Below are 25843 nucleotides of genomic sequence, written 5' to 3' on the forward strand. Positions count from 1 at the left end.
CTCTCCTGCATCAAAATCCACAACACTGGATTGGAAAGCCAAAATGCAGACATAATTGGGCAGGATTTTGCGGCCTCACTCGTCCCGAAACCGTAAAATCCTGCCCCAGGTCAACGGACCTTTCCAGAGTCCACTCCTCGCCCGCTCCGATTCCCGTCGTGGGCAGGACGGTATAATTCCAGCCAATGGCTTGTTGATTTCTGAGTTTAAAGGTGATCTAACCAGGTGGATTGGAATCACATATTAGTAGATAAACAGCAATTGAACAATGGGGCACCTTCAGAGAGGGGATAGTGCAGTTATAGGGATTAGTCTCCTACAAGGGGGCGGGGGAGAGAAGGAAAGATACCCAAAGTTAAAGCTCCCTGGATTGAGTTGCAGAGATTAAACTGAGACAGAAAAAGGAGGCATATGATAACATAAGTGAGAAGCAAGTGGAATACAGTAAGTACAGAGGAGATCTAAAAAAAGGGCAAAGAGATTACAAATATAGATTAATGGTAATTTGAAAGGAAACTCAAAAATCTTCTATAAATATAAATAGTAGATGAGAAGTCAAGGGAAGGGTGGGGCTAATAAGGGAGTATAAAGAAGATATTCTTATGCAATCATGGCTGAGTTAAATGAATAGTTTAGTATTTGACTTCATAAGAGTAAAGGATACTGCCAATGTAGCAGTAAATAAGGAGCAGTGGTGATATCAGGCAGGATAAAAATAGCTAGAGACCTGCTACCTGAAAGGTTGACGGTACTCCCCAAGTTGAAAGGTCACCCAGTCAAGATGGGTTGGGATCTTAGCTTATCGAAGGAAATAGGGGTGGAAACAAAGGAGTCACTGACCACAATCTTTTGATCCTCCTTGGGCATGTGGCTTGGTGGCATTGCAATTAGAGGTTATACCCTGTTTACAAAAGGGAGAGGATAAACCCAGTGATTATAGGCCAGTCAACCTAATGTAGTTCATGGGAAAACACAGTAATCTCAGAAAAAAATAATTGGCACTTGGAAATGTATGGGTTCATAAATGAAAGACAGCACGGATTTGCTAAAGCCAAATTATGTTTGATTAATGATTGAGTTATGGAATATCTACAGTGCAGGAGGACGCCATTCGGCCCATCCAGTCTGCACCGACCACAATCCCACCCAGGCCCTAGCCTTGTGACTCCACATAATCCCCCTGACACTAAGGGGCAATTCCACCCAGACCTGTTTCCCATAACCCCAAGTATTTACCCCACTAACCCCCTAACCTATACAGCTTGGGACACTAAGGGGCAATTTAGCGTGGCCAATCCATCGAACCTGCACATCTCTGGACTGTGGGAGGAAACCAGAGCACCCAGTGGAAACCCACGCAGACAGGGGGAGAACTCCACACAGTCACCTGAGGCCAGAACTGAACCCGGGTCCGTGGCGCTGTGAGGCAGCAGTGCTAACCACTGTGCCACCGTGCCGTTTTTTGATAAAGTAATGGAAATGGTTGATGTGTATATGGACTTTTAAGCAGTACTTGACAAAGTATCTCATAATAGCAAAGTTAAAGTCCAGGGTATTAAAGGAACCACGTGGATCTGAAATTGAATAAGGAAAGCAGACCGACGGCACGGACTGTTGTTTTTCAGACTAATAATGTTTCCTAGGTATTGGGATTACAACCTCTGCCCTTTGATATATTCAAGACTTGAACTTGCGTATATGGGGCATAATTTCAAAATGTGCACACGACAGAAAACTTGGAGCTGTAGCATAATTAAAGAGAATAGTAACAGACTTCGGAAAAAGATAGAGTGACTGGCGAAATGGACGGGTGAAGTTTAACAGAGCCAAGTGCGACGGAATACATTTTGCTGGAAGAATGTGGAGAGGTGATGTGAACTAAATGGTGCAGTTTCAAAAGGAATGCAGCAACAGAGTGGCGTGGGAGTGAACTTAAGCAATTCATTGAAGGTGGTAACACAGCTGAAAAGGCTGTTAAAAAAAAGCTTAAGCCATTCTTGGCTTTCTTAAGATAGTAAGAAGTCTCACAACACCAGGTTAAAGTCCAACAGGTCTATTTGGCAGCACAAGCTTTGGGAGTCTCGCTCCTTCATCGGGTGATTTCTTAAGATAGACATGATGTACATAAGGATTGAAGTTACGTTAAACTTTTATCGAGCTAAAGCCTCAGCTAGAGTATTATGTTCAATTCTGGGCACCACACTTTAGGAAGATGTTAAGGCCTTTGAGATGGTGCCATAGAGATTTACTAGAATCTTAGCAAGGATAAGAGACTTCAGTTATGTAGAATAGAGAATTTAGGAGCGTGTCCTCCTTAGATTGGAGAAGGTTAAGGGGGAAAAGCGTTCAACACCATGAATGTCTTAATAAAGAGAAACTGTTTCCAGGGGCAGAAGGGTCCAGAGGATACATTTTTAAGGTGATTGGCACTGAAAACAGAGGTGACATGAGGAACCATTTTCTTAACACAGGAAGTTGTTACGTTCTGGATTACACTGCCTGAAAGGGTAGTGGGAGGAGATGCAATAATAACTTTCAAAAGGAAATTGTATAAATGTTTGAAGAGATAACAATATACGGGGCTGCAGAGAAAGAGCAGGAGAATGGAACCCATTGGATAATGCTCTATATAACAGGCTGCACGGAAACAAAGGGCTGAATGGGCTTTTTTTATTCTGTATCATTCCACGATTCCATATTTAAACTTGAGACAGTGAGAGCATGAACCCACATTAATATCATTTTAATTAAAATACACTTGTGGGGTGAATTGTATTGGACACCAGATAGCTGAGGTAGCTAGTAAATTAACATTAAACATCAGCCAGAAGAGTTTAAAGTTTGTTAAAAGTTTACTTATTAGTGTTACAAGTAGGCTTACATTATAACCCTGCAATGAAGTCACTGTGAAAATCCCCTAGTTGCCACACTGCTGGAACTTTTCTTCAGGGACTAAGCACTAAGCTGACTTTCTCAGCTAACACAGAGACTCACGGAGACAGTATTCTGGTTAAAGATGTTCCGTTATTTCTCAGGTCTGGTTCAACGCAGCGAGGGACGGTGATTTTGGTGGCGATCCAAAATCACTCTAAAAATACATCGCTCTCAGTATTACAATGAGACAATTTTCAGAAGTCATTTGCCCACCTCTCTGCTCACCCTAGCCCGGTGTGAGCCAATCATTATTAGTATGGATTGTTTACCTTGGCTAATAACATTTACTCCTGGACAGCAAGGGACTGCGCAATTAGTTCATGAACTTTAAGAGTTTCTCGCAGCCTCCTGATACTCTAGACTTTCCCTTATCCTGTATAAAGTATGGTCTATTCATTTGGCCTGTCTGAGAACTCCAGCAGTCCTTAGAAGACCACCGAGAGACGCTGATAAGAATTGATTTTTTCCTTGCACTCAGTAGCTGTATTGTTCCAAAGAATGTGGTTCTTTTTACGTGACTGAGTCCCATCATGCCTTAGAGCATTGTGCTATTGACCAAGGTATATGCTTTTAATACAGAATATTTAGAAATACATGTCTAACTTCTCTAACAGTGGTTATATGTGTCTCTATGCCAATAGTACCTTTGTAAGATATTCTAGGCACTTTGTGACTTCACTCTAAATTAATCTATTCTGATTTGTTAGTTTTTTAGTCCCAAGTTATTCTAAACCCCCTCTTACACACACTCCGGCGCCTGGTCAGGTACACTGAAGGAAAATTTAGCATGGCCAATGCACCTAATTAACACGTCTTTCAGATTGTGGGAGGAAACCAGAGCACCCGGAGGAAACCCACGCAGACACGGGGAAAACGTGCAGACTCCACACAGACAGTGACCCAAGCCGGGAATCGAACCCGGGTCCCTGGCGCTGTGAGGCAGCAGTGCTAACCACTGTGCCACTGTGCTGCCCCAAGTATGAAGTATGGCGAGTAGGCAGATCATTATGTCACTTAGGGTGTAACACTGATTCAACACCAACAGTGCCCTGTTGGAACTCAGAGGTGCACCGTCTTGTATAGATCCTGCCTTAGTGCTATCTTCTAAGTTAAGTGGTGTCAGTGTCTGAGCTCATGGCTGCAAGTGTGAAATCAAATGATGGTATATCCTCATCATCCCCATCTACTTGTCATTCCTCCCCAGCTGGGCCATACCATATTTCCTTGATTATCTTCAAGGAGAAGGATGCAAGGAGAAGGTTCTGGTAGGGGGAGGGGGGAGAAACAGAGGCACATGCTTATACCACCTGCAGCTTGGAAATGAGAAGAGAGTGTGGGATAAAGGGAGTGGAATGTGAGAAGGAGGATGAGGTTTGAGGATATTATCATCTTTGATAGTTCCAGCATTCCCTCTGGCCTTGGCAGCAGCAATGGCCACCCAATAATGGCCAGCATCATCTCTCCAAGATTAGGCTATGGAGGCACATGTATCTCCCTCCAATTACCTTCTGGTTGTATGCCACTTTACCCTGCAAGGAAGAAAGAAGTGTGCCAGTGAATGCCATAATTGTTTGTTGTGGCTAGTAGTTCAGTTGGGTAGAAAATTACATTTGAAGATGCATTCACTGACCTTGACCACTCGTGTGGGGCCATCGAACTTCTTATGGCACTGCATCCAGGTTCTCAGGTTGGACTCCTAGTATTAATACCCATGATCATCTGCTTCCAACCTCTTCTGAGCTGATTTGTGGAGGGTCTCCCACTCCCAACTCTCCCTTTCCACCTCCTCCAGTATGCGAAAGGCTTGAAATCCACATTTCTCTTGTGTTGCGGCGATCTTCAACATTTTCCAGCTCAGATTAACTTCCTGTACAACTGCCAGTGCCTTCTCCAGTCACAATACATCTCCACTTTAGGAGGTGCATCGAGCTCTAAATAGTGCAGACTAACTTTAAATGGTGATCATAATTTTTGGCCCCCATATACCTGCCCAGCCAATCGACAGCAGTTACCAGTGGGTGGATACTGGCATAATTCAACGCAGAATCGCTGAGCAGCAACTGATAGCCAAGTTCCGCACACATGAGGACGGCCTCAACTGGGATCTTGGGTTCATGTCACACTATCTGTAACCCCTACGACTTGCCTGGGCTTGCAAAATGTCACTAACTGTCCTGGCTGGAAACAATACACATCCCTTTAACCTGTGCTTACCCCTCTCTCCACTCACATTGTCTGTACCTTTAAGACTTGATTACCTGTAAAGACTCGCATTCCAACCATTATCTTGTAAATTGAGTTTGTGTCTATATATGCCCTGTTTGTGGACACAACTCTTCACTCACCTGAAGAAGGAGCGAGACTCCGAAAGCTTGTGCTACCAAATAAACCTGTTGGACTTTAACCTGGTGTTGTGAGACTTTTTACTGTGCTTACCCCAGTCCAACGCCAGCATCTCCACATCATAATTCAAATCAGCAACTGCATGGAGTTTGTGAGCTGCTGGCAGTGCTCAGTGGAGACAAAATAGTCGGACAATGAGATCCCTGCTTCCTTTGTGGACCCTATTCAGCTTAGCTCTCTGCTCACTTTTCACGGACCATTTTGCTCTCCCCACTTTGACATAGCTGCGAGGCTCATATCAACAATTGAAGTTGAACGCCCTGTTTCAGTTTGCAGCAAGATAGGTGTTAACTGTGATGGTCACGCTCCAGTTTTAGACCAGAGCTCTTTCAGATGGAACCCATTCATGCACAGCCAACCCACCACTTAACAGATGGAAATTGTTTATTCCTGATTATACCGTACGTCTGACCTTTTTGATGTCAAGATGGCTGCCACCTTGAATCAAGATCTTAGACTTAAATATTGAATGATCAATGACTTGGCCAGGTACTCAAATGGTTACTTTTATGGGGATTCGTTAACCTGTGCAGCCTGATGCATCTCTTTCCTATTTGAGTGCTAAAGAGTCTATTATATCTTAGCCATCTTATTTCCTACAAATTTAATAATACAACTTAGCATACTTAATTCTTATTTACAGAGGTTCATGGTGAGAAAGGATTGTACCCTCCCAAGTATGGTGCTTTCTGTGAATTTCCCCGGGTTGGATGAAGCTCCTCACATCCAGAACTACTCTATAAAGGAGGACAAGTCGAGTGAGTACTTTTTTTTTCTATCTATTCAAGTTGCTTGCTGTGATCATTGCAGACAAGTAGATCTTTCCTTTTATCAAATTTAAAGATCTTGGTCAGTACAGCAGCTAAATAACCACAAACACTTTACACTTCAGCACAGTCAGTGCACTAATTATAGTACACACAAGTAATAGTATTCTGTTATCATCATGAGCTGCATCACCTTTAACTTTGTAACGATAATTTTGCTCTAATCAGAACAAAAATAACTTTATCTTAACCTGCAAAGCCAAACGTCAAACAAAATGACCATGTTTTGTACAGACCGGTGGACTTTCTGTCGCAATACTCACAGTTAGCCAAATGATAGGCTGTTTTATAATGATCAAATTGTAGCACAGGATGCATTTTTCAGGAGATTGGCTCTCAGTCTGGTAATGACAGGTGAACACAGTAAGGAGTCTAACAACACCAGGTTAAAGTCCAACAGGTTTATTTGGTAGCAAACGCCACTAGCTTGACGAAGGAGCAGCGCTCCTAAAGCTAGTGGCGTTTGCTACTAAATAAACCTGTTGGAATTTAACCTGGTGTTGTTAGACTCCTTACTGTGTTTACCCCAGTCCCACGCCGGCATCTCCACATAATGACAGGTGAGCCATTCTGTGGAAAACAAGGAGAGAAATTGTTGGAAAATACAAAAGCTAATGCCTGAGAAAACTGAGTGATGCTGTAGGTCACCATTGGCAATGCGGAAAGCCTATATAGTGCAAGTCATCATGAACACACTGTTCATTTCAACTGATTGTATCGCTGTGGAACCTCCAAATTGTCGCTAGCTGTTCTGTGGAGAATGTCAACTGATCAAATGCACTGTAATGCTGGTGGTCACTGCACATGTTCTATGTTTTGTTTTAAGTTTTATTTATTAGTGTCACAAGTAGGCTTACATCAACACTGCAATGAATTTACTGTGAAAATCCCCTAGTCGCCACTCTCAGGAACCTGTTCAGGTACACTGAGGGAGAATTTAGCACGGCCAATGCACCTAACCAGCACCGTCTTCGGACTGTGGGAGGAAACCAGAGCACCCGGAGGAAACCGACACAGGCATGGGGAGAACGTGCAGACTCTGCACTGACAGTGACCCAAGCCAGGAACTAGGAATCGAACCCGGGTCCCTGGCGCTGTGAGGCCGCAGTGCTAACCACTGCCGTAACTAGTATAAGGGTCTCTGACATAGCATGGGTTAATATGGGACTGAGAAACAGTGCCACCTACAGTTTGATGTCAAGAGACACATGCAGAGACCTGTATCGAAGCAAGCGTGGCGTTATCTCATATCTTGTGCTGTATTCTTCAGATATGTACCTACTTATCTGTTATCATAAAGAATACTTCGTGTTCAACCAATCTCAGGTGCTCTTTGTGAGACCAACTGAACATGTAATATACAACAGTAACAAAAGCGGGTTGCTGCTATCACACTCGTCATGTCCCCCTTTCAGCCTTCTTTCAAGAGGCGGGTGACAAAATTATCCCAGAGGTGCAGTCAATGCAGAGGGAGAGGCAGTATGGACGGGGAACCCAGAAAAACAGATTCTCTGATCACCCCATTGTTTTTAACATCAGGACATCTTTTACATTTTTTTCTCAGAGGTTCCTGCCTGACGCTAGTCTGATTTGAAAGGCCGGCTGCCTGTTTGATGGGAACATTGCGGAGCAGCTGGGAAAGATAGATTGCTACCCTGGTGCTAGTGTTTATTTTCATCTGATCATGAGATGTGGCATCACTGATTATTGCCATTCCTAATTGCCCCTGAGAAAGTGGTGGTGAGCTTGTGTATCTCTGTAGTTACGCCCACAGTGCTGTCAAGTAGGGAATTTCGGGATTTTGACCGAGTAAAGGAACAGTAATATATTTCAAAATCAGGATGGTATGTGACTTGGAGGAGAACTTGCTGGTGGTCATCTTCTTCTGCACCTATTGGCCTTGCCCTTCTCGGTGATATAGGCCACAGACTTAAAGGTTGCTGTTGAAGGAGTTTTTGCGAGTTTCTGGCACACATCTTGTAGATGGTGCATACGACATACATGATACGCCACTGGTGGAAAAATGAATGTTTAAATACTAATCAAACAGGGTGCTTTGTCCTGGAGGATGTTGAGCTTCTTGTGTATTGTTAGGGCTGCACTAATTCTGGAGATAATTTAATGATACACTTAACTAGTGCCTTGTCGATGGTGGGCAGAATCTGGGGAGTCAGGAGATGAGTTGCTCACCATAGAATACCCAATCTCTTGTAGCCACAGCATTTATGTGGCTGGCCCAGTTCAGTTTCGGGTCAATGGTAACCTCCAGCATAATGATAGTGGAGGACTCAGTGTCAATAGTCTGGATAAATGTCAATGGGAAATGTTTATATTCTTTGTCTTGGAGATGTCTTGATCATTGTCTGGCATTTGTGTTACTTGCCACTTATCCATAATGGATTAGTCTGAGACATTCGCCAGGATTTTACCGCCCCGCCAATCACAGGAATCGGAGCAGGCGAGGGATGTACAATGGGTAAGGCCATTGACCTCAGGCGGGATTTTACGGCTTCGGGACGAGCGACGCTGTAAAATCCCACCCATTGATTGTTAAGTAGGATTTAGTGTGTACAGCAGTGGTGGGCAATCTTCAGTCTGGAGGCAACATACAATAAGAAGTCTCACAACACCAGGTTAAAGTCCAACAGGTTTATTTGGTAGCACAAGCTAGCTTTCGGAGCGCTGCCCCTTCATCAGGTGAGTGAGATTTCAGTTCACAAACGGGGCATATAAAGACACAAACTCAATTTACAAAATAATGGTTGGAATGCGAGTCTTATGTGAGTTTGTGTCTTTATATGCCCTGTTTGTGAACTGAAATCCCACTCACCTGATGAAGTAGCAGCGCTCCAAAAGCTAGTGGCTTGTGCTACCAAATAAACCTGTTGGACTTTAACCTGGTGTTGTGAGACTTCTTACAGTGTTTACCCCAGTCCAACGCCAGCATCTCCACATCATGGCAACATACAACCATCTGAGTTCTAAGTGCAGCATTTTGTTGACCGTTGCCCACATGTAGTGTGACCACATTCTGCTGATTTCCATCCACGTATTTTTTTTCCTACCAGTATGACTGAAGTGATACACACATAATGCAAGGGCAAGTGAAGTGAGGTGTGTGCTGCTTGCTCACAACATTGACTATGAGAGCCGCACACTCCCTCTGTGTCCAAAGGGTAAATGTTTATTTTGTTTTTCCCATTTGAAGTTGACGATCGTTCTATTGATGTAGAAATGATTGAGCGCCTTTTTAAATATTCAACGTGTATTAAATGTATTTAATCTTATTCATGGAGTCGTGATTGGTGAACAAGCCCGATTTCAACCTTATGGCCCACTGAGACGAAGGAGGGCCACTCATGCGACCCACTCACTAGCCTAGGTTACCCATCGCTGAAGCACAACAATATTCGGAGGTTGCTTGACTAGTCTATGGGATAACTCTCCCAATGTTGGCACAAGTGTCCAGGTGCCATTGAGGAAGACTTTGCAGTGTCGACTGGGTAGAGTGTGCTTTGGTCTAGGCTGATGCCAGGTGATCCAATTGGTTTTATTCTTATGCTGTTTTTCTACCATGTTTGATACAAATAACTTAGGCCATTTCAGAGGATAGTAAAGAGTCAATCACTTGGTGGGTTAGGAGTCACATGGAGGCCAGACTGGTAAGAATGGCAGATTTTCTTCGAGAAAGGTCATTAGAGAACCAGGCGGGTTTTTACAAAAAAAGTTTCACAGTCGCCATTTATTTAATTATTTTACCCAATTTATTTAATTAATTGAACTTAATTTCTTCAGCTACCCCATTGGGGCTTGACCTCATGGCCAGAGTTTTTCTCAGCAATGGTAGTTCCGCTCGTCAGCTGAAAATTTAGGGATGAACCCACTTACAACAGACTGGGGAGCTACCATCAGATTTTATTGTCATAAGGCAATTAATTGGTTTTTGCCCTCTTTTGTAAAGACGTCCCACCTCCAATGGCTAATGGGCAATCAGGTGGCCGGCAGCTCTGCAGTCTCAGCAGTGCCACTGGGAGCTGTGGCCACTGTTGGAATTGCAGTGGTCCCCAGGGAACAGCAATGGAGGCCAGCAAAGCAGGATAATGGCATGGCTTTGCTGGGGCCAGTCAGGCAGGCCTTGGCAAGGGTGGGAGAGCCGCAGTCAGGAAGCTGGATGAGGTATGAACCTCTGTCTAAATCCTGGCTCGTTCTGGTGACCTGCATAACTCTTAAAATAGTTTACTCCCATGTGTGGCATTCCTGCTGTGGCAATTTCTGTCAGTGGGGTTCTACATTGGGCATGAGGGTCCACCACCACCCCCGAGCCACAGCCAGCCCAACTGGGGTTAAGGGCCTCAATAGTCCCATGGATAAAATCCCAGTGGAAGCAAGTGGGCAAAGGGCACAGTGTCCCCTCCTTTTGCCATCCAACCCGGTTTAACCTCACCCCTCTCAGGGCAGCAAGGTGGCACAGTGGTTAGCACTGCTGCCTCACAGCGCCAGGGTCCCAGGTTTGATTCCCGACTTGGGTCACTGTCTGGAGTTTGCACTTTCTCCCCATGTCTGCACGGGTCTCCTCCGGGTGCTCCGGTTTCCTCCCACAGTCCAAAGATGTGTGGGTTAAGTTGATTGGCCATGATAAATTGCCCCTTAGTGCCAGGAGGACTAGCTAGGGCAAGTGCATGGGGTTATGGGGATAGGGCCTGGGTGGGTTTGTGGTCAGTGCAGACTTGATGGGCTGACTGGCCTCCTTCTGCACTGTAGGATTCTATGATTCTAAGATTGCGATGATGAATCAACTCCATTAACGTTGCAGCATGTTACTGCCCAGATAGTAGGAGGCAAACTAGCTGGAGCTTGATCATTTTCCGTTCAGCAATTTTGAGGTCCCTTTGAAAGAAATCAAAGTCACGGTGAAAATATAATGATGGTGAACGCAGACAGCTTGACTCTGAGTTTTGTTGGCCAAAGCACCAGTTTTTAAATTGGAACCCCCTGGTTCCAGAGGTTTTGTGAAGTCGCCAGATTTATGTCTCTGCAGATCTCTGTGTTTTGGCTGGGCTGGGAGGTTATTTTAACTGCAGTGGAGTCTCTGACAGAGTAGAAGCAGTATTGGCCTCGGAGGGGCTGGAAGCAGGAATGCCACACATGGGAGTAAACTATTCTGAGAGTTATGTAGCCAGGATTTAGACAGAGGTGATGAAACTTAGGGCGGTGCTAAACTTAAGGGAAATTGTATGCTGTAGTTGGCTACAGGTTTCCTTACAGCAAATGACAGCATTCTGCAATTAGCTGCCTGTTATAAACGCCTTCTTTTTTCATTTTTCTGACTTGAACTTTATATCAACATTTCTTCTCATACATTGCGAGGTAGATGTGCCAAGGTACGCATGTGTTACAGAGGAGTGTGTGTGAATCTCAGCACTGAGGCATCATATTCTCCCTGGCGTGTCCTCTTTCATGTTGTCTCTTTATAATCATAAAACCTTATATCTGAGGTGCTTAAAAAGCGACATACATTACCAGGTTTGGCATGACTTATTGACTGTCATAAGAGTGAAGGGGAAGGTAATTTTGATTTTAAAATTTCTCAGCGAGATATCTTCACTGCTTTCTTCCCTCTGCAATGAATGACTTCTCATAAATATCATAGAATAAAATGCATAGAATCACTGCAGTGCAGAAAGAGGCCATTCACCCATCGAGCCTGCATCAACTCTCCAACAGAGCATCTTACTCAGGCTCTCCCCCCACCCTTTCCCCGTAAACGCACACATTTACGCCACTAATCCCCCTAACCTACACATCTTGGGATATTAAGGGGCAATTTAGCATGGCCAATCCTCCTAACCTACACATCTTGGGACACTAACAAGCAATTTAGTGTGGCCAGTCTACCTAATCTGCACATCTTTGGACTGTTGGAGGAAATCAGAGCACCTGGAGGAAACCCAGGGAGAATGTACCAACTCCATACAGACAGTCACCCAAGGCTGGAATCGAACCCGGGTCCCTGGAATTGTGAGGCAGCAGTGCTAACCACTGTGCCATCGTGCTGTGCCTACGTGATCAGCCTACATCTCAATTCATCAAGCTCCCCCTCCTCTGAGTTCACTGCCTCTTATACTGCCTATAAATGAGATCTTGCTAGCCCTGTCGTATCAATCACAGATAAGGCCATCACTGCTCATTTCCTTTTAACATGGGTCACTCATTGGTCACTTCCTTTTAACATTGGTCAACATTGCTTCCTCATCTCAAGCCTTACTTTCTGGGACCAGCCGAAATGAGAAGTTCCCATTCACTTACAACACTTCTGAATTCTCAACTGTCAATCCTGTGGCCCGTCATTCACATCGCTCCTGCAGCTACTGATTTACAGGGCATTGGTGAGGCCACACCTGGAGTACTGTGTGCAGTGTTGGTGTCCTTCTCTGAATGCAGTGAAGGTTTACTAAGATGAATCCTGGGATGGCAGGTCTGTCATATGAGAAGAGACTAAGTCGGTTAGGATTGTGTTCACTGGAGTTTAGGAAAGTGAGAAGGCATCTCATAGGAACTTATAAAATTCTAACAGGGTTAGACAGGGTAGATTCAGAAAGAATGTTCCTGATGGTGGGAGAGTCCAGAACTAGGGGTCATAGTTTGAGGATAAGGGGTAAACCTTTTAGGACTGAGGTGAGGAGAAATTTCTTCACCCAAAGGGTGGTGAATGTGTGGAATTCACTACCACAGAAAGTAGTTGAGGCCAAAACGTTGTGTGATTTGAAGAAGGAATTAGATATAGCTCTTGGGGCTAAAGGGATCCAGGGATATGGGGGAAAGGTGAGATCAGGATATTGAATTTGATGATCAGCCATGATCAAAATGAATGGCAGCGCAGGCTCGAAGGGCCGAATGGTCTACTCCTGCTCCTATTTTCTATGTTTCCATATAGCTGCACCTTCACCTTTGATGCCCTACTCCACAATAAAACCATGACGCTTTTTCACTCTGGCCATTCTCTCAGGTACGGCCCTTATCTCTCCTGCCCTAACTCCAAGGGATGCAGCTTTGAAAGGATATGGTGGGCAACTGGTTAAACCAACCCCCACCAGATCTGACTGAACCACATGAGGCACCATTAGAGTACACTGTGATCTCAACTGCTTCAATGTTTAATTAAGGAGTGGAAACAAAGATCAAAAGAATAGTATAAAATGTCAGAAGCTCTGATTCTCAACTGAGAGAAGTTAGGGAATATTCCTACACCTAGCCTACATGAAAGAGAGCCATGTGCCAAGTTTCATAACACTTCTGTATATGGCTTGGTGTTGTTACTGGAGTTGTGGCTATATGATCAATGGCCCTTTGGATTCATGCCTGTTCTTCGTCACAGTTAAAGGAATAGAAACACATCGAAAGGGGCCTGCGTTATGTAACCTGTGTTTCGTATTTATTATCTGGTCACAGTTGCAGTTGGTTTAACAACTTATCCGAAGTTCAGCACTTTTGACAGTGCAGTGCCATGCTGGGCTGTCAACTAGATTGTTATAGATGTCCAAATCCTGGAGAGGGAACTTGAACCAACAAACAAATGGAGAGACAAGAGTGGTATTGAGTCAAGTTAACAACTTGCTTTGCAGGTAAAATAGTCTTTTATTTTCAACTACAGGCCTGCTCTGTGCCAGCCATTTCTGCAAAGCTTTCTTCGGCAATGATTTTTACCTTTCTTTGACACAAGGTACGTTACAGGGTCACCCTGCTATTGATGGATCACTAGTTTTCTGTCTTTCTGCCCTCGTCGACCACAAGGACAATGTTACCACAGCAAGGGACCAGTCGTCACTGCCAAGTTAACTGCATGCGTTCAACAATCAAACTAAGTAGCTGCGGCATTTCCCGTTTGATTAACAACTAGCAATGCGGACTTAATTCAGCTTCTGTAAACAGGAATTATCTGCTAATTGGTCTTGTTTCTATTATCGCCAAAGGAAAAACAAAAAAGCTACTGTACAAAAAAAAATTGCAAGTCACGAAAGCAAACAGAACAAGATTACAAAAGATTAACTCAGTTTGTTCCTGAAAAATCAAACTTATGCTTATAGTTCAGCTCTCAGTGACCACTGCTGAGTTACCATGACAACAGATACGAATGTTCTGACAGTGTGGAAACCACAGCGCAACCCAGTAAGTAATGAGGGTTCAGGTTATACGGAAGAGAATTGTTCCAAAAGCTGCGTTTTATTGAAAGAAGATTAAGCGCATTAAAAGTTTCTTATTTTTTGTGCTGCACCCTCCACTGATACCGCCAATAGTTTTATTTCTCCTTTCTATTTATCCTTCATCACTTCAATGGGAAATGGCCTTGCGTGAGATGTGTCATTCACCGGGCTGTGTCAGTGTATAGTCTGCAAATTAGCGGCTGAAGGGTGACGTCCAGAAACCACATATCAACACACATCGCTGACGACCGGTTTCGCAGAGACTGAGCTTTATCACCAATTCAGCAAGAACTGACGGTCGAGCGGGTTCTCCTTCTACAATCCCATAGGCCAAATCGTCCACTTAACATTGAGACTGGGAAGACACCAAAGTAGACAGACATTGTCATCAAGTCATGATGGCATTTGCCCTGATTCTCTAGCGGAATGACGCGTGACCTACTGGAGGGGGGGGGGGAACAGTTTGGCATGAAGTGTAGGTCGAGTGCAACATCGGATCTGATTCACGGATCATTCCGGTATTTTGGAGAGTTGGAGACTTTGGGCACTTTTCAAACCTACTTTACCTCAACTGAAATGTATTGTCTAAGATTTTGGCTGGGCTTCACCCATGTTAGGCTGCATGTTGGCTTCCCTAAGCTTTAATTATAGCCATCTGTTTTAAGTTCATTGAAGTTTAAGTTTATTTATTACAAGTAGGCTGATATTAACACTGCAATGAAGTTACTGTGAAAACACATTCTGATTTCTAGCTGGGACTTCCACCATTTTGAGTTGAGCTTTTTCACTGACATCACGAGAGCGTGGAAACGATATTGAAAAACTAATTGGGTGAGATAGAAACATAGACATAGAAACATAGAAGCTAGAAGCAGGAGGAGGCCATTCGGCCCTTCGAGCCTGCTCCACCATTCATTTTGATCATGGCTGATCATCGAATTCAATAACCTGATCCTGTCTTCCCCCATCCCCCTTGATCCCTTCAGCCCCAAACCCTCTAACTTCTTCTGAAAGGGTTACTTAATTGTTGAGAAAGAGGATGCCTCTCATTCTGGGCAATGCCCGGACCAGCGTCCCTAAGGTAGCATGGGTGAAGCTGCAGGCATAATCTAGCAGTTCTAGCAGCCGTTTCTCTCCTTCCAAGTTTGCCCATTCTTCTGTTGCCAGGTTGCACATCCCCTTTAAGAGGCTGCGGTGGGTTGGTCGCCTTCAACGGGCATCAGAGAGGCTCAATATCCTCCCCACCAGCCCCCAGGGTCCACCCACTCCACTCTGAACAGGATTGCAGCCACTGCATAATTAAGATAGTCTGCCTGACAATAATCAGCCGCAGCCAGGCAGGGGCCAAGGAGGGTTCAACCTGGCTGCAATTCAAACTGCAGCAACCAACCTCAAACCAGCATTAGAGCTGCTGTCAAGATCAACTCCACCAATAAATCACTCAGTATATCAAATCCCCATCTCTTAAAGTTTAATTTTGTTGCTTCACAATCATTGTATGTAACTGTTTGGTGCATCTGAGTTATTCCAGTAGCAATGTCTATAAGTAGCGAAAAGTATTATTTGTCAATGTGAAAAATGAAAGCCTTGTTGCTTTTTGTTGCATGATTTCAGCTGAATGACTTTTATTTGCATTCCCAAAATACTGCCGGCATGGTGGCCCAGTGGTTAGCACTGCTGCCTCACAGCACCGGGGACCCAGGTTCGTATTCCTGGCTTTGGTCACTGTCTGTGCAGAGTCTGCACATTCTTCCCGTGTCTGCGTGTGTTTCCCCTGGGCGCTCCGGTTTCCTCCCACAGTCCAAAAAGACATGCTTGTTCGGTGCATTGGCCGTGCTACATTCTCACTCCGTGTACCCGAACAAGCGCTGGAGTGTGGCGACTAGGGGATTTTCTCAGTAACTTCAATGTAAGCCTATTTGTGACACTAATAAATAAACTTTCACATTTTAATTTGATGTTTTAAGTTTCCTTTCCGCTTTGTCATTTGTTTTGGGCGGTTCCCCTCCTTTCAGGAAGCTGCCCCTCTTGAGTTGTCCCTAAGTTCGTTTGATTTTGTTTATTTGATTGGACAACAAAAGATATCCCTGATTAAGGATCCAATTGATGGGCCAATCAGGGAGTCTTTGCCTTGTACTTAACCGGCAGTGTCAGTTCCTCTGACGCCCCCAGAGGTGGACTGCTAACTGCGAGCACTCTGTGTACCGCTGTTAGAGTTTGTAAATAAAGGGATTTTAATGAAGGGACTTCTGCCTCCGAAGACTTATTACAGTTGTTCTCTCAGAGATTAGTCAGTCAACTACTATGGCAGAGTGGGATTTCATGTAACCTCGGGGGGAAGCTTTGTACCATCATCCAGGAGAATTCAGACATGAGTTTGTCACTCTCTTTACACACGGCCAGGTTCACAAGTTTTGGAATTTTTTTTACTCCATCCTTAAAGTTACAAAGCCAATGCTCAGAGTGGATTAGACAGATCCGAATCCATTCCTTGCTTGCTCCAAAAACCAAATTCCATTTGAATCCAATTCGAAGTGCCCACAAGAGAGAGACAAACAAGATCCAAGCTGACGAGATAAGGCATTGCACCCCATCTTGGGCTTGACCTGATGCTTGATCTTAGCCAAAAGGTCGAGAAGCGAGTTCATAAGTTTTGGAATTACACCAAGGCAGCTGAGTGATAGAGCTATGGAGTTGCTGGTTTCCCTGAGGTCGAGTTTGTTGTTGCGCTCTGGACAAGGTACATGGAGTAGATTGAGGTGGAGCAGCTGCATCATTGGCATCCTTGTTACATTGAGGGTACCCGCAGAACGTTACCCTGTATTCAGACTGTGTGATGGACAGATATGCAGCAATGGTCAGAATTATGCAAGTAGTCACAATGATGCCTCCTTCATCCTCTGTCATTGGGCTCTGACTGCTTGAGAGCAGAGAAGCATTCAAATCATTTCCTTGCTCCCTTAGTTAATGAGCCATAGCATAGAGCCTGAACTCAGAGTGGAAGAGGAGAACACTGAAAGCACATTGATGTTGCCTGAACTGTTCAGATAAGAGCTTAGCAGATTCGCTGAACAGTGATAGCTTTCATTGCCTCTCTGAACTTCAGAGTTCGGGAAGGACCGTACCTTAATATGATTGATGAAGATGACCTTACACCAGTGACTCCAGAACATTGAAAGCAGACCACCAGGATGACATACCCTTAGAGGAATCTTCACTAACTGTTGCAAAATCATAGAATCATAGAATCCCAGTGCAGAAGGAGGCTATTTGGCCCATTGAGTCTGCACCAACAACAAGCCCACCCAGGCCCTATCCCTGTAACCCCACATTTTACCCCACTAATCCCTCTACTATACGCATCCTGGGACACCAAGGGGCAAGAGGACAGATCATCTCAGAAGTCTTCTATTTTGTATAACTCAATCTATCTTTGACACTATGGCTTAATCTCCCTCTCCCCAATTTGCAATATAGACATTTACTCAATCCGCTACCTATCCGACAACACTGACAACACAGCAACACTCGTGCTCTCAACATGACCTTGCCAGTCCCATTGAGGTCAATGAACTATTTTTCTACACTGGTCTGGCACCCAAATTGGACTCTAACTCGAATTCCCTCTCCACAGATTCCACTAGACCTGCTGAGTATTTCCAGCACTCTCTGCTCTTATTTTCAGATTTCCAGCATCTGCAGCATTTTGCTTTTGCGGAAAAGTTTCTGTTCCTAGGCAAACAAAATGGGAGGTTTTAAAAATTCATTTACGGGATGTGAGCATTGTTGGCAGGGCCAGCATTTATTGCCCATCCCTAACTGCCCTCCATTTCAGAGGGAATTTGAGAGTTAACCACATTGCTGTGGATCTGGAATCACACACAGGCCAGACTGGGTACGGACAGCAGATTTCCTTCCCTAAAGGGCACTAGTGAACCAAACGGGTTTTTGCAACAACCAACAATGGTTTCATGGCCATCAGTAAACATTATATTTCATGCTTTAGTCAGAATCCACTTGTCCAGAAAGAGAGTCTCTGGAGAAAGTAGTTCTAAAGTTAACTCAACAAAAAGTGCACAGCGCATTGTGCTCAGAGAGTTTTACTCTGGGGCTAACAATGGTGTATGTTTTGGGTATTACAATTCTCAACCTTGTGCACCTGCTCAGTAATTCTTCAGTGACAGGAGCAACATATGATTTTTTGATTTATTAATGTCACATGTATTAGTATACAGGGAAAAGTATTGTTTATTGCGCACTATACAGACAAAGCATACCGTTCATAGAGAAGGAAAGGAGACAGTGCAGAATGTAGTGTTACAATCATAGCTAGGGTGTAGAGAAAGATCAACTTAGTGCGAGGTAGGTTGCTGGATGCTTGAGATCTGCCTGGGACTGGGCTACCCCAGTACCTCCTGTTATTGTTATGCAATGCTGTGGTAGTGACAGACTTTGCCAACTTTCTGGTATCTGGGCCTGTTCCAGCCATGTCCCGGCAGTCCAGAAGCTCCATGGCAGACTACGATTACACTTGGAGCCAGTGGACACAGCATTGAGTGTTGTTTTCATACAGACTTCTCTCCGGTGTGACCAATTGTCAAATGGGCCCCCTCATCAGTGTCGCATTTCCGTCACACATACATATGTCTTTACCATCATATCAGGAAGCCATGGTGCTCTGATATATACTGCTGCTCCATCCTTACACTGCGCAGCTCTGAACAAATGTTAGGAATGCTTTTAGACTTTAGATGCCAGATTTCCCCCTCAATAATAACAAAGTCCTGGCGAATTATGTCGGCAACCCGATCTGAATGAGTCTTTGGTCCAGAAGATTCATTGGGTTGGCTGTGTGTTACTGAGGCAGACAGAAAGTCTACACCCACCTCGTGCCCCCTCCATACCCTATATTCTCATTATCTCCATGTTTACATTGGAAAATCTGCTTTGTAGGCCAGACATATGTCACTTCCTGCCCTGTACTAATCTCAAACCATTTCCCTCCCCTGGTAACTTTTAAAGGAAGTGACACGAGGTTAAACGCCACATCCAAGAAATAATTTAGATAAACAAACTTTTGCATTTTTTTGACTTTTTTTGATTTGATTTATTATTGTCACATGTATTAACATGCAATGAAAAGTATTGTTTCTTGCGCGCTATACAGACAAAACATACCATTCATAGAGAAGGAAACGAGAGAGTGCAGAATGCAGTGTTGCAGTCATAGCTAGGGTGTAGAGAAAGATCAACTTAATGGAAGGTAAATCCATTCAAAAATCTGACAGCGGCAGGGAAGAAGCTGTTCTTGAGTCGGTTCGTACGTGACCTCAGACTTTTGTACCTTTTTCCTGAAGGAAGAAGGTGGAAGAGAGAATGTCCAGGGTGTGTGGGGTCCTTAATTGTGCTGGCTGCTTTGCTGAGGCTGCAGGAAGTGTAGACAGAGTCAATGGATGGGAGGCTGGTTTGCGTGATGGATTAGGCTGCATTCACGATCTTTTGTAGTTCCATGCGCTCTTGCGCAGAGCAGGAGCCATACCGAGCTGTGATACAACCAGAAAGAATGCTTTCTATGGTGCATCTGTAAAAGTTGGTGAGAGTCATAGCTGACATGCCAAATTTCCTTAGTCTTCTTTTTAAGTGTCCTGAAACGGTGAAAGAGCTGAGGAGCTAAAATAGCGATCTTTTAAACCCTGACGAGAGTCGAAGTTTGGTGATGAGCTCTGGACCGCAGTTCCAGTTTATGGGCGACAGACTCTCAAGGAGATTGGTGAATCGAAACTTACAGTCAACTCTGTAATGATTAGCAGAACTAGACCTAGTAAGAGGAAGCTGCTTTGTGTGATGATGAATTGGGAACTTGGTAACGTGGAGAAATGCGTATTCTTTCCAGCTGCCCCCCCCCCCGCAACAAACCTCTCCCTTTTCTTCACGTTTTACATAGGAGGTGCCTCGTGTTGAGTCATGCCCGCTCACAATCACATGAAGGGCACTTGTCCTTTGGTATCTTGCCCAACTGACCATCATTCATGCGTCAGTCTGCAAAGTGAATATCAGCAGATTGTTTGACCACGAGGAACTGCAGATCTGAGCTTGATCCTCTCCTCACCTAACAAAGCACTTCCAGGGTTCACTGTCAGATCAGGAGCAATCGACTTGCGCACCCTGCTCCCTGTGTACCTAGCCGCACAGACTACAGATTAAACCAGAGACATTTGTGACCGATACCATTGGTGACCATGAGGCGGAGATGCCAGCGTTGGACTGGGGTGGGCACAGTAGGAAGTCTCACAACACCAGGTTAAAGTCCAACAGGTTTATTTGGAATCACGAGCTTTCGGAGTGCTGCTCCCTCATCAACTGATACGTTGGATAAAGGTCCAGCGTTTGAGTTTAGAAGTATCTTTATTTCAAATTTCTGGTAATGGGGACCACAAGACATGTTGTTCCATTCTCACAGATTCGCTGTCTCTGTTGCATCTATTCTGACAATACCACGTTCCATACTAGTGCCTCACCTGATGAAGGAGCAGTGCTCTGAAAGCTCATGACTCCAAATAAACCCGTTGGACTTTAACCTGGTGGTGTGAGACTTCTTACTATACCATTGGTGACCATGCGTTTGGCTGCCTGGGCTCTCTGCTCTGGAATTCCCTCCCTAATCCTTTCCACCTCCCTTTGCTCCTTAGTGATACTTGTCAAGACCTACTATTTGACTAATTTTTCGGCCATCTGTCCTAATATTGCCTTATATAGCACGGTGTGAAACGTTGCTTTACAATGCTCCTGTGAATTAAGCACCTTGAAGTATTAAAGGCACTATCTAAATACAAGCTGTTGTTGTTGCATGCTAGCTGAATTTCCTTGCAGAGATCAGCGCCCTGACCCGCTCTACTAAGGCAGAAATGCCCCACCAATGCCCCTGAGGACTTTCACTGGCTAAAAATGATTTTTGTAAAATCAAGTTACTTAGTATTTTGATGATTGTCTCAATGAGGAATACAGGCCTTGAAGTTTTTGCTGCTCTTGCCCCAAATCAGAAAATGTCATCGACTTGGCTTCCAGTTTCCTTCGCTGTCGTATGGTCCATTTCTGACCCTTTCATTTTCATTTCTCAACTTCTGTGTCTCCATTTCTGGGGATAAACTATTGACTAATATCCACTAGAAGCCCTTTGACTCCCTCAGCCAGCTCGACACCACTTCCTTCCACCCTATTCCCTTGAAAAATGATTTGTTATATTATCCCCGTATGATCTAGGAACTAGTTGTACACACATATGTATAAATAAATATCCGGGTGCCACATCACTCACTACTGCACTACAGTCTGTATATCAAATTGGCAATGTATCAGTTTGCAGCACATGCTGTGATCTGGAAAATACATTGGATAAAGATCCAGCGTTTGAGTTTAGAGGTATCTTTATTTCAAATTTCTGGTAATGGGGACCACAAGACATGTTGTTCCATTCTCACAGATTCGCTGTCTCTGTTGCATCTATTCTGACAATGCCATACCAGTGCTTTTGATGTATCTTCCTTTTTCCAAGGGTGAGAATCTCCCTCCATTGTGGTTGACAGGGTCCTCAATGATGTCTGGCCCATGCCCTTCACACCTACCCTCGCCCTCCCCTCTCCCTCCCAGCCCTTTGCCATTCGGAATGGACCATTCCCTCCAGCATATCCTGATCCGCTCCTCAATTCCCCCCCCCCCCCCCCACCAGCCCATGCACTTCCCATGATACCGTCTCATGCAAGCACAGGAGATGCAACACTTGCCTTATTCTTAACTGCTTCTTCCCTCCTTCAGGGTCCCAAATAATCCCTTACAGTTAAACAGGAATTCACATGTACTACTTTCTGTTGGGGGAGAACAAATCAGCCCCCTTAGCTAGGGTACATAAGATGGCACTTAGCATCCATTTTGGGACAAAACAAGGTTAAAGATCTTACAGCTTAAAGGCTGACACCACAGAATGTCCTGTCTGTACATTATGGAGTTTGAGCCAGGGCACCAGCTTAAAGACATTAGCACATACACAAAGACGCATCAACAAGACAATCACAGAATGAGATCCTGATAATTACCAGAAATCAGACAGCAATCAGGATTAGTAAAGAACCAGGGCTCACCCCATCAAGGCACCCCACCGGTCTAGATGTATGCAAATGTATTTCAATGTCTCTCGCTGGTTTCGTGAATGAAGACGGTATTAGGTTATTATGCGGAAATGGGTTTCAAAGTCTTTGCAATTTAAGAAATAATAGTGATTATCTTCGTCTGGGTAACATCCAGCTAAATCAAACTGTGTGGTTGTACTATGTGAATGTATCTTCCAGCAAAGGTAAAAATGTTGAGATCTTTACACTGAGGATATAGATAGGCTGGAAATTTGGGCAAAGAAATGGCAGATGGAGTTCAATCCAGATAAATGCGAAGTGATGCATTTTGGTAGAACTAACGTAGGGGGGAGCTATACGATAAATGGCAGAACCATAAAGGGTGTAGATACGCAGAGGGACCTGGGTATGCAAGTCCACAGATCCTTGAAGGTGACGTCACAGGTGGAGAAGGTAGTAAATAAGGCATATGGCATGCTTGCCTTTATAGGACGGGGCATAGAGTATAAAAGTTGGGGTCTGATGTTGCAGTTGTATAGAACGTTGGTTCGGCCGCATTTGGAATACTGTGTCCAGTTCTGGTTGCCACACTACCAGAAGGACGTGGAGGCTTTAGAGAGAGTGCAGAGGAGGTTTACCAGGATATTGCCTGTTATGGAAGGGCTTAGTTATGAGGAGAGATTGGGTAAACCAGGGTTGTTCTCACTGGAAAGACGAAGGATGAGGGGTGACCTAATAGAGGTGTATAAAATTATGAAAGGCATAGATAGGGTGAACAGTGGGAAGCTTTTTCCCAGATCGGTGGTGACGTTCACGAGGGGTCATAGGTTCAAGGTGATGGGGGGGGGAGGTTTAACACGGATATCAGAAGGACGTATTTTACACAGAGGGTGGTGGGGGCCTGGAATGCGCTGCCGGGCAAGGTGGTGGAGGCGGACACACTGGGAACGTTTAAGACTTATCTAGATAGCCACATGAACGGAGTGGGAATGGAGGGATACAAAAGAATGGTCTAGTTGGGACCAGGGAGCGGTGCGGGCTTGGAGAGCTGTTCCTGTGCTGTATCGTTCTTTGTTCTTTGACTCTTCAGAGAAAGCGCTGGGATTAGGCCAGAAGCTTTCTCTCCACTGGTGTTAAATAAAGCGACTATGGAAGCCAGGTCAGGACTCTTGAGTGTGGAATGATTTCTGAATTCGTCCATGCTAACACTTTTCATTTCACAAACTGTGTTTGTTGTTCAGGATGCGCTCTCCTCTACAATAGGGAGACCAAACGCAGATTGGGAGCTGAATCTTTGATTTGATTTGATTTGATTTATTATTGTCACATGTATTAACATACAGTGAAAAGTATTGTTTCTTGCGCGCTATACAGACAAAACATACCGTTCATAGAGAAGGAAATGAGAGAGTGCAGAATGTAGTGTTCCAGTCATAGCTGGGGTGTAGAGAAAGATCAACTTAATGCGAGGTAGGTCCATTCAAAAGTCTGACAGCAGCAGGGAAGAAGCTGTTCTTGAGTCGGTTGGTATGTGACCTCAGACTTTTGTATCTTTTTCCTGACGGAAGAAGGTGCAAGAGAGAATGTCCGGGGTGCGTGGGGTCCTTAATTATGCTGGCTGCTTTGCTGAGGCAGCAGGAAGTGTAGACAGAGTCAATGGATGGGAGGCTGGTTTGCGTGATGGATTGGGCCATATTCGCGACTTTTTGTAGTTTCTTGCGATCTTGGGCAGAGCAGGAGCCATACCAAGCTGTGATACAACCATAAACAATGCTTTCTATGGTGCATCTATAAAAGTTGGCGAGAGTCATAGCTGACATGCCAAATTTCCTTCGTCTTCTGAGAAAGTAAAGGCGTGAGTGGGCTTTCTTAACTATAGTGTTGGCATGGGGGGACCAGGACAGGTTGTTGGTGATCTGGACACCTAAAAACTTGAAGCTCTACTTCGTCATGTTCTCCTTTACGCTCCCTGAAGTCGATGACAATCTCCTTCATTTTGCTGACATTGAGGGAGAGGTTATTGTTGGCGCACCAGTGAAATCTGTGGAACATCTCCGTTCAGTCTGCAAGTGTGACCCTGAGTTTCCATCACTTTCTCATCCACAAATGAGGCCCTTCTCAGCCTTTCAGATTCAACACCGAGCTCAACAGTGTCAGATATCTTTCTCTCCATGTTTTTAAAATATTGATGCTTGAGAAAGGTCCTGGCGATGAGGAACTGCAGCTACGTCGAAGGATTGGAGGAGTTGGGACTTCATCTTGGAGAAGAGGAGATATAACGGAGGTATTCAAAATCCTGAGGGTGGATAAGGGGAGACCGCTCCCATTAATGGAAGGATCAGGGACCAGAGGGCACGGATTTAACGTCACTGGTGACATGAGGAAAAACATTTTTTCACAGCAGGTGGCTAGGAGTTGGAATGCGCTGCCTGAGAACGTTGCTGAGACAGGGTCAAGTGAAACTTTCAGAAGGGAGCTGAATTACTATCCAAAAAGGAAATACTTGCCGGCTACAGGGAAAAGACAGGCGGGTGACACTCGGTGAATTGCTTCTTCATGGGGCCAGTACTGAGATGATGGGCCGACTGACCTCCTGGATGATCGTTTCACATATTATCATCTATTTGTTGTGTCTTCCGTCTCCCATAAGCTATAAATAATCACACCACGGAATACTGGCGCTCTCCTGAGTTTATTTGTGCTGCTCTCCGTATGACTAGTGAAGTGACAGAATGGTACATTGCTAATAAAGCAGGTGACTCCAGTGCAGTGATCAAGTGTGGCAGCCCCGGACATAAATTCACATAACAATTAGCTCCTAGCTCTTCACAAATAATATTACTAAATAACATCCGTTTATTTTTTTTAAAAAACCATATGTGATGTCCCTAACACAATATAACTGTTCCAAACTTTTTTTCTAAACTTAGAGAAAAAGTTTTATTTATTTATTAGTCACAAGTAAGGCTCACATTAACACTGCAATGAAGTTACTGTGAAAGTCCCCCAGTCGCCGCACTCCAGCGCCTGTTCGGGTCAGTGTACCTAACCAGCACGTCTTTCAGAATGTGGGAGGAAGTCAGAGCACCCGGAGGAAACCCACGCAGACACGGGGAGAACGTGCAAACTCCACAAAGACAGCGACCCAAGCCAGGAATCGAACCCGGGTTCCTGGCGCTGTGAAGCAGCAAGTGCTAACCACCGTGCCAACGTGCTGTGGATTAAAGAGGATTAACAATCAAATGTTATAAATTAACTGAAGGCCTTGAGGGTCTGTTATAGCTTGTTTACTTTTCTCAGAAAGACATTATTCACAATATCACTTAGCTGGTAAGATGCTGTGTCTTCATCTTGT

The 25843-nt window shown here is 44.5% G+C and overlaps 1 protein-coding gene across 2 annotated transcripts in view; it reads left to right on the forward strand.

Annotated features, from left to right (window-relative positions):
- The window catches only part of rin3 (Ras and Rab interactor 3), a 96965-nt gene that overhangs the window by 26633 nt on the left and 44489 nt on the right, over positions 1 to 25843 (forward strand). For both annotated transcript variants that reach the window (XM_078234251.1, XM_078234252.1), the window contains exon 3: positions 5981 to 6095. In XM_078234251.1, coding sequence (XP_078090377.1) covers positions 5981 to 6095 — 115 coding nt within the window. The remainder of the gene's footprint in view (positions 1 to 5980; positions 6096 to 25843) is intronic.

The sequence above is a fragment of the Mustelus asterias genome, chromosome 18, assembly GCF_964213995.1.
Source record: "Mustelus asterias chromosome 18, sMusAst1.hap1.1, whole genome shotgun sequence".
NCBI lineage: Eukaryota > Metazoa > Chordata > Chondrichthyes > Carcharhiniformes > Triakidae > Mustelus > Mustelus asterias.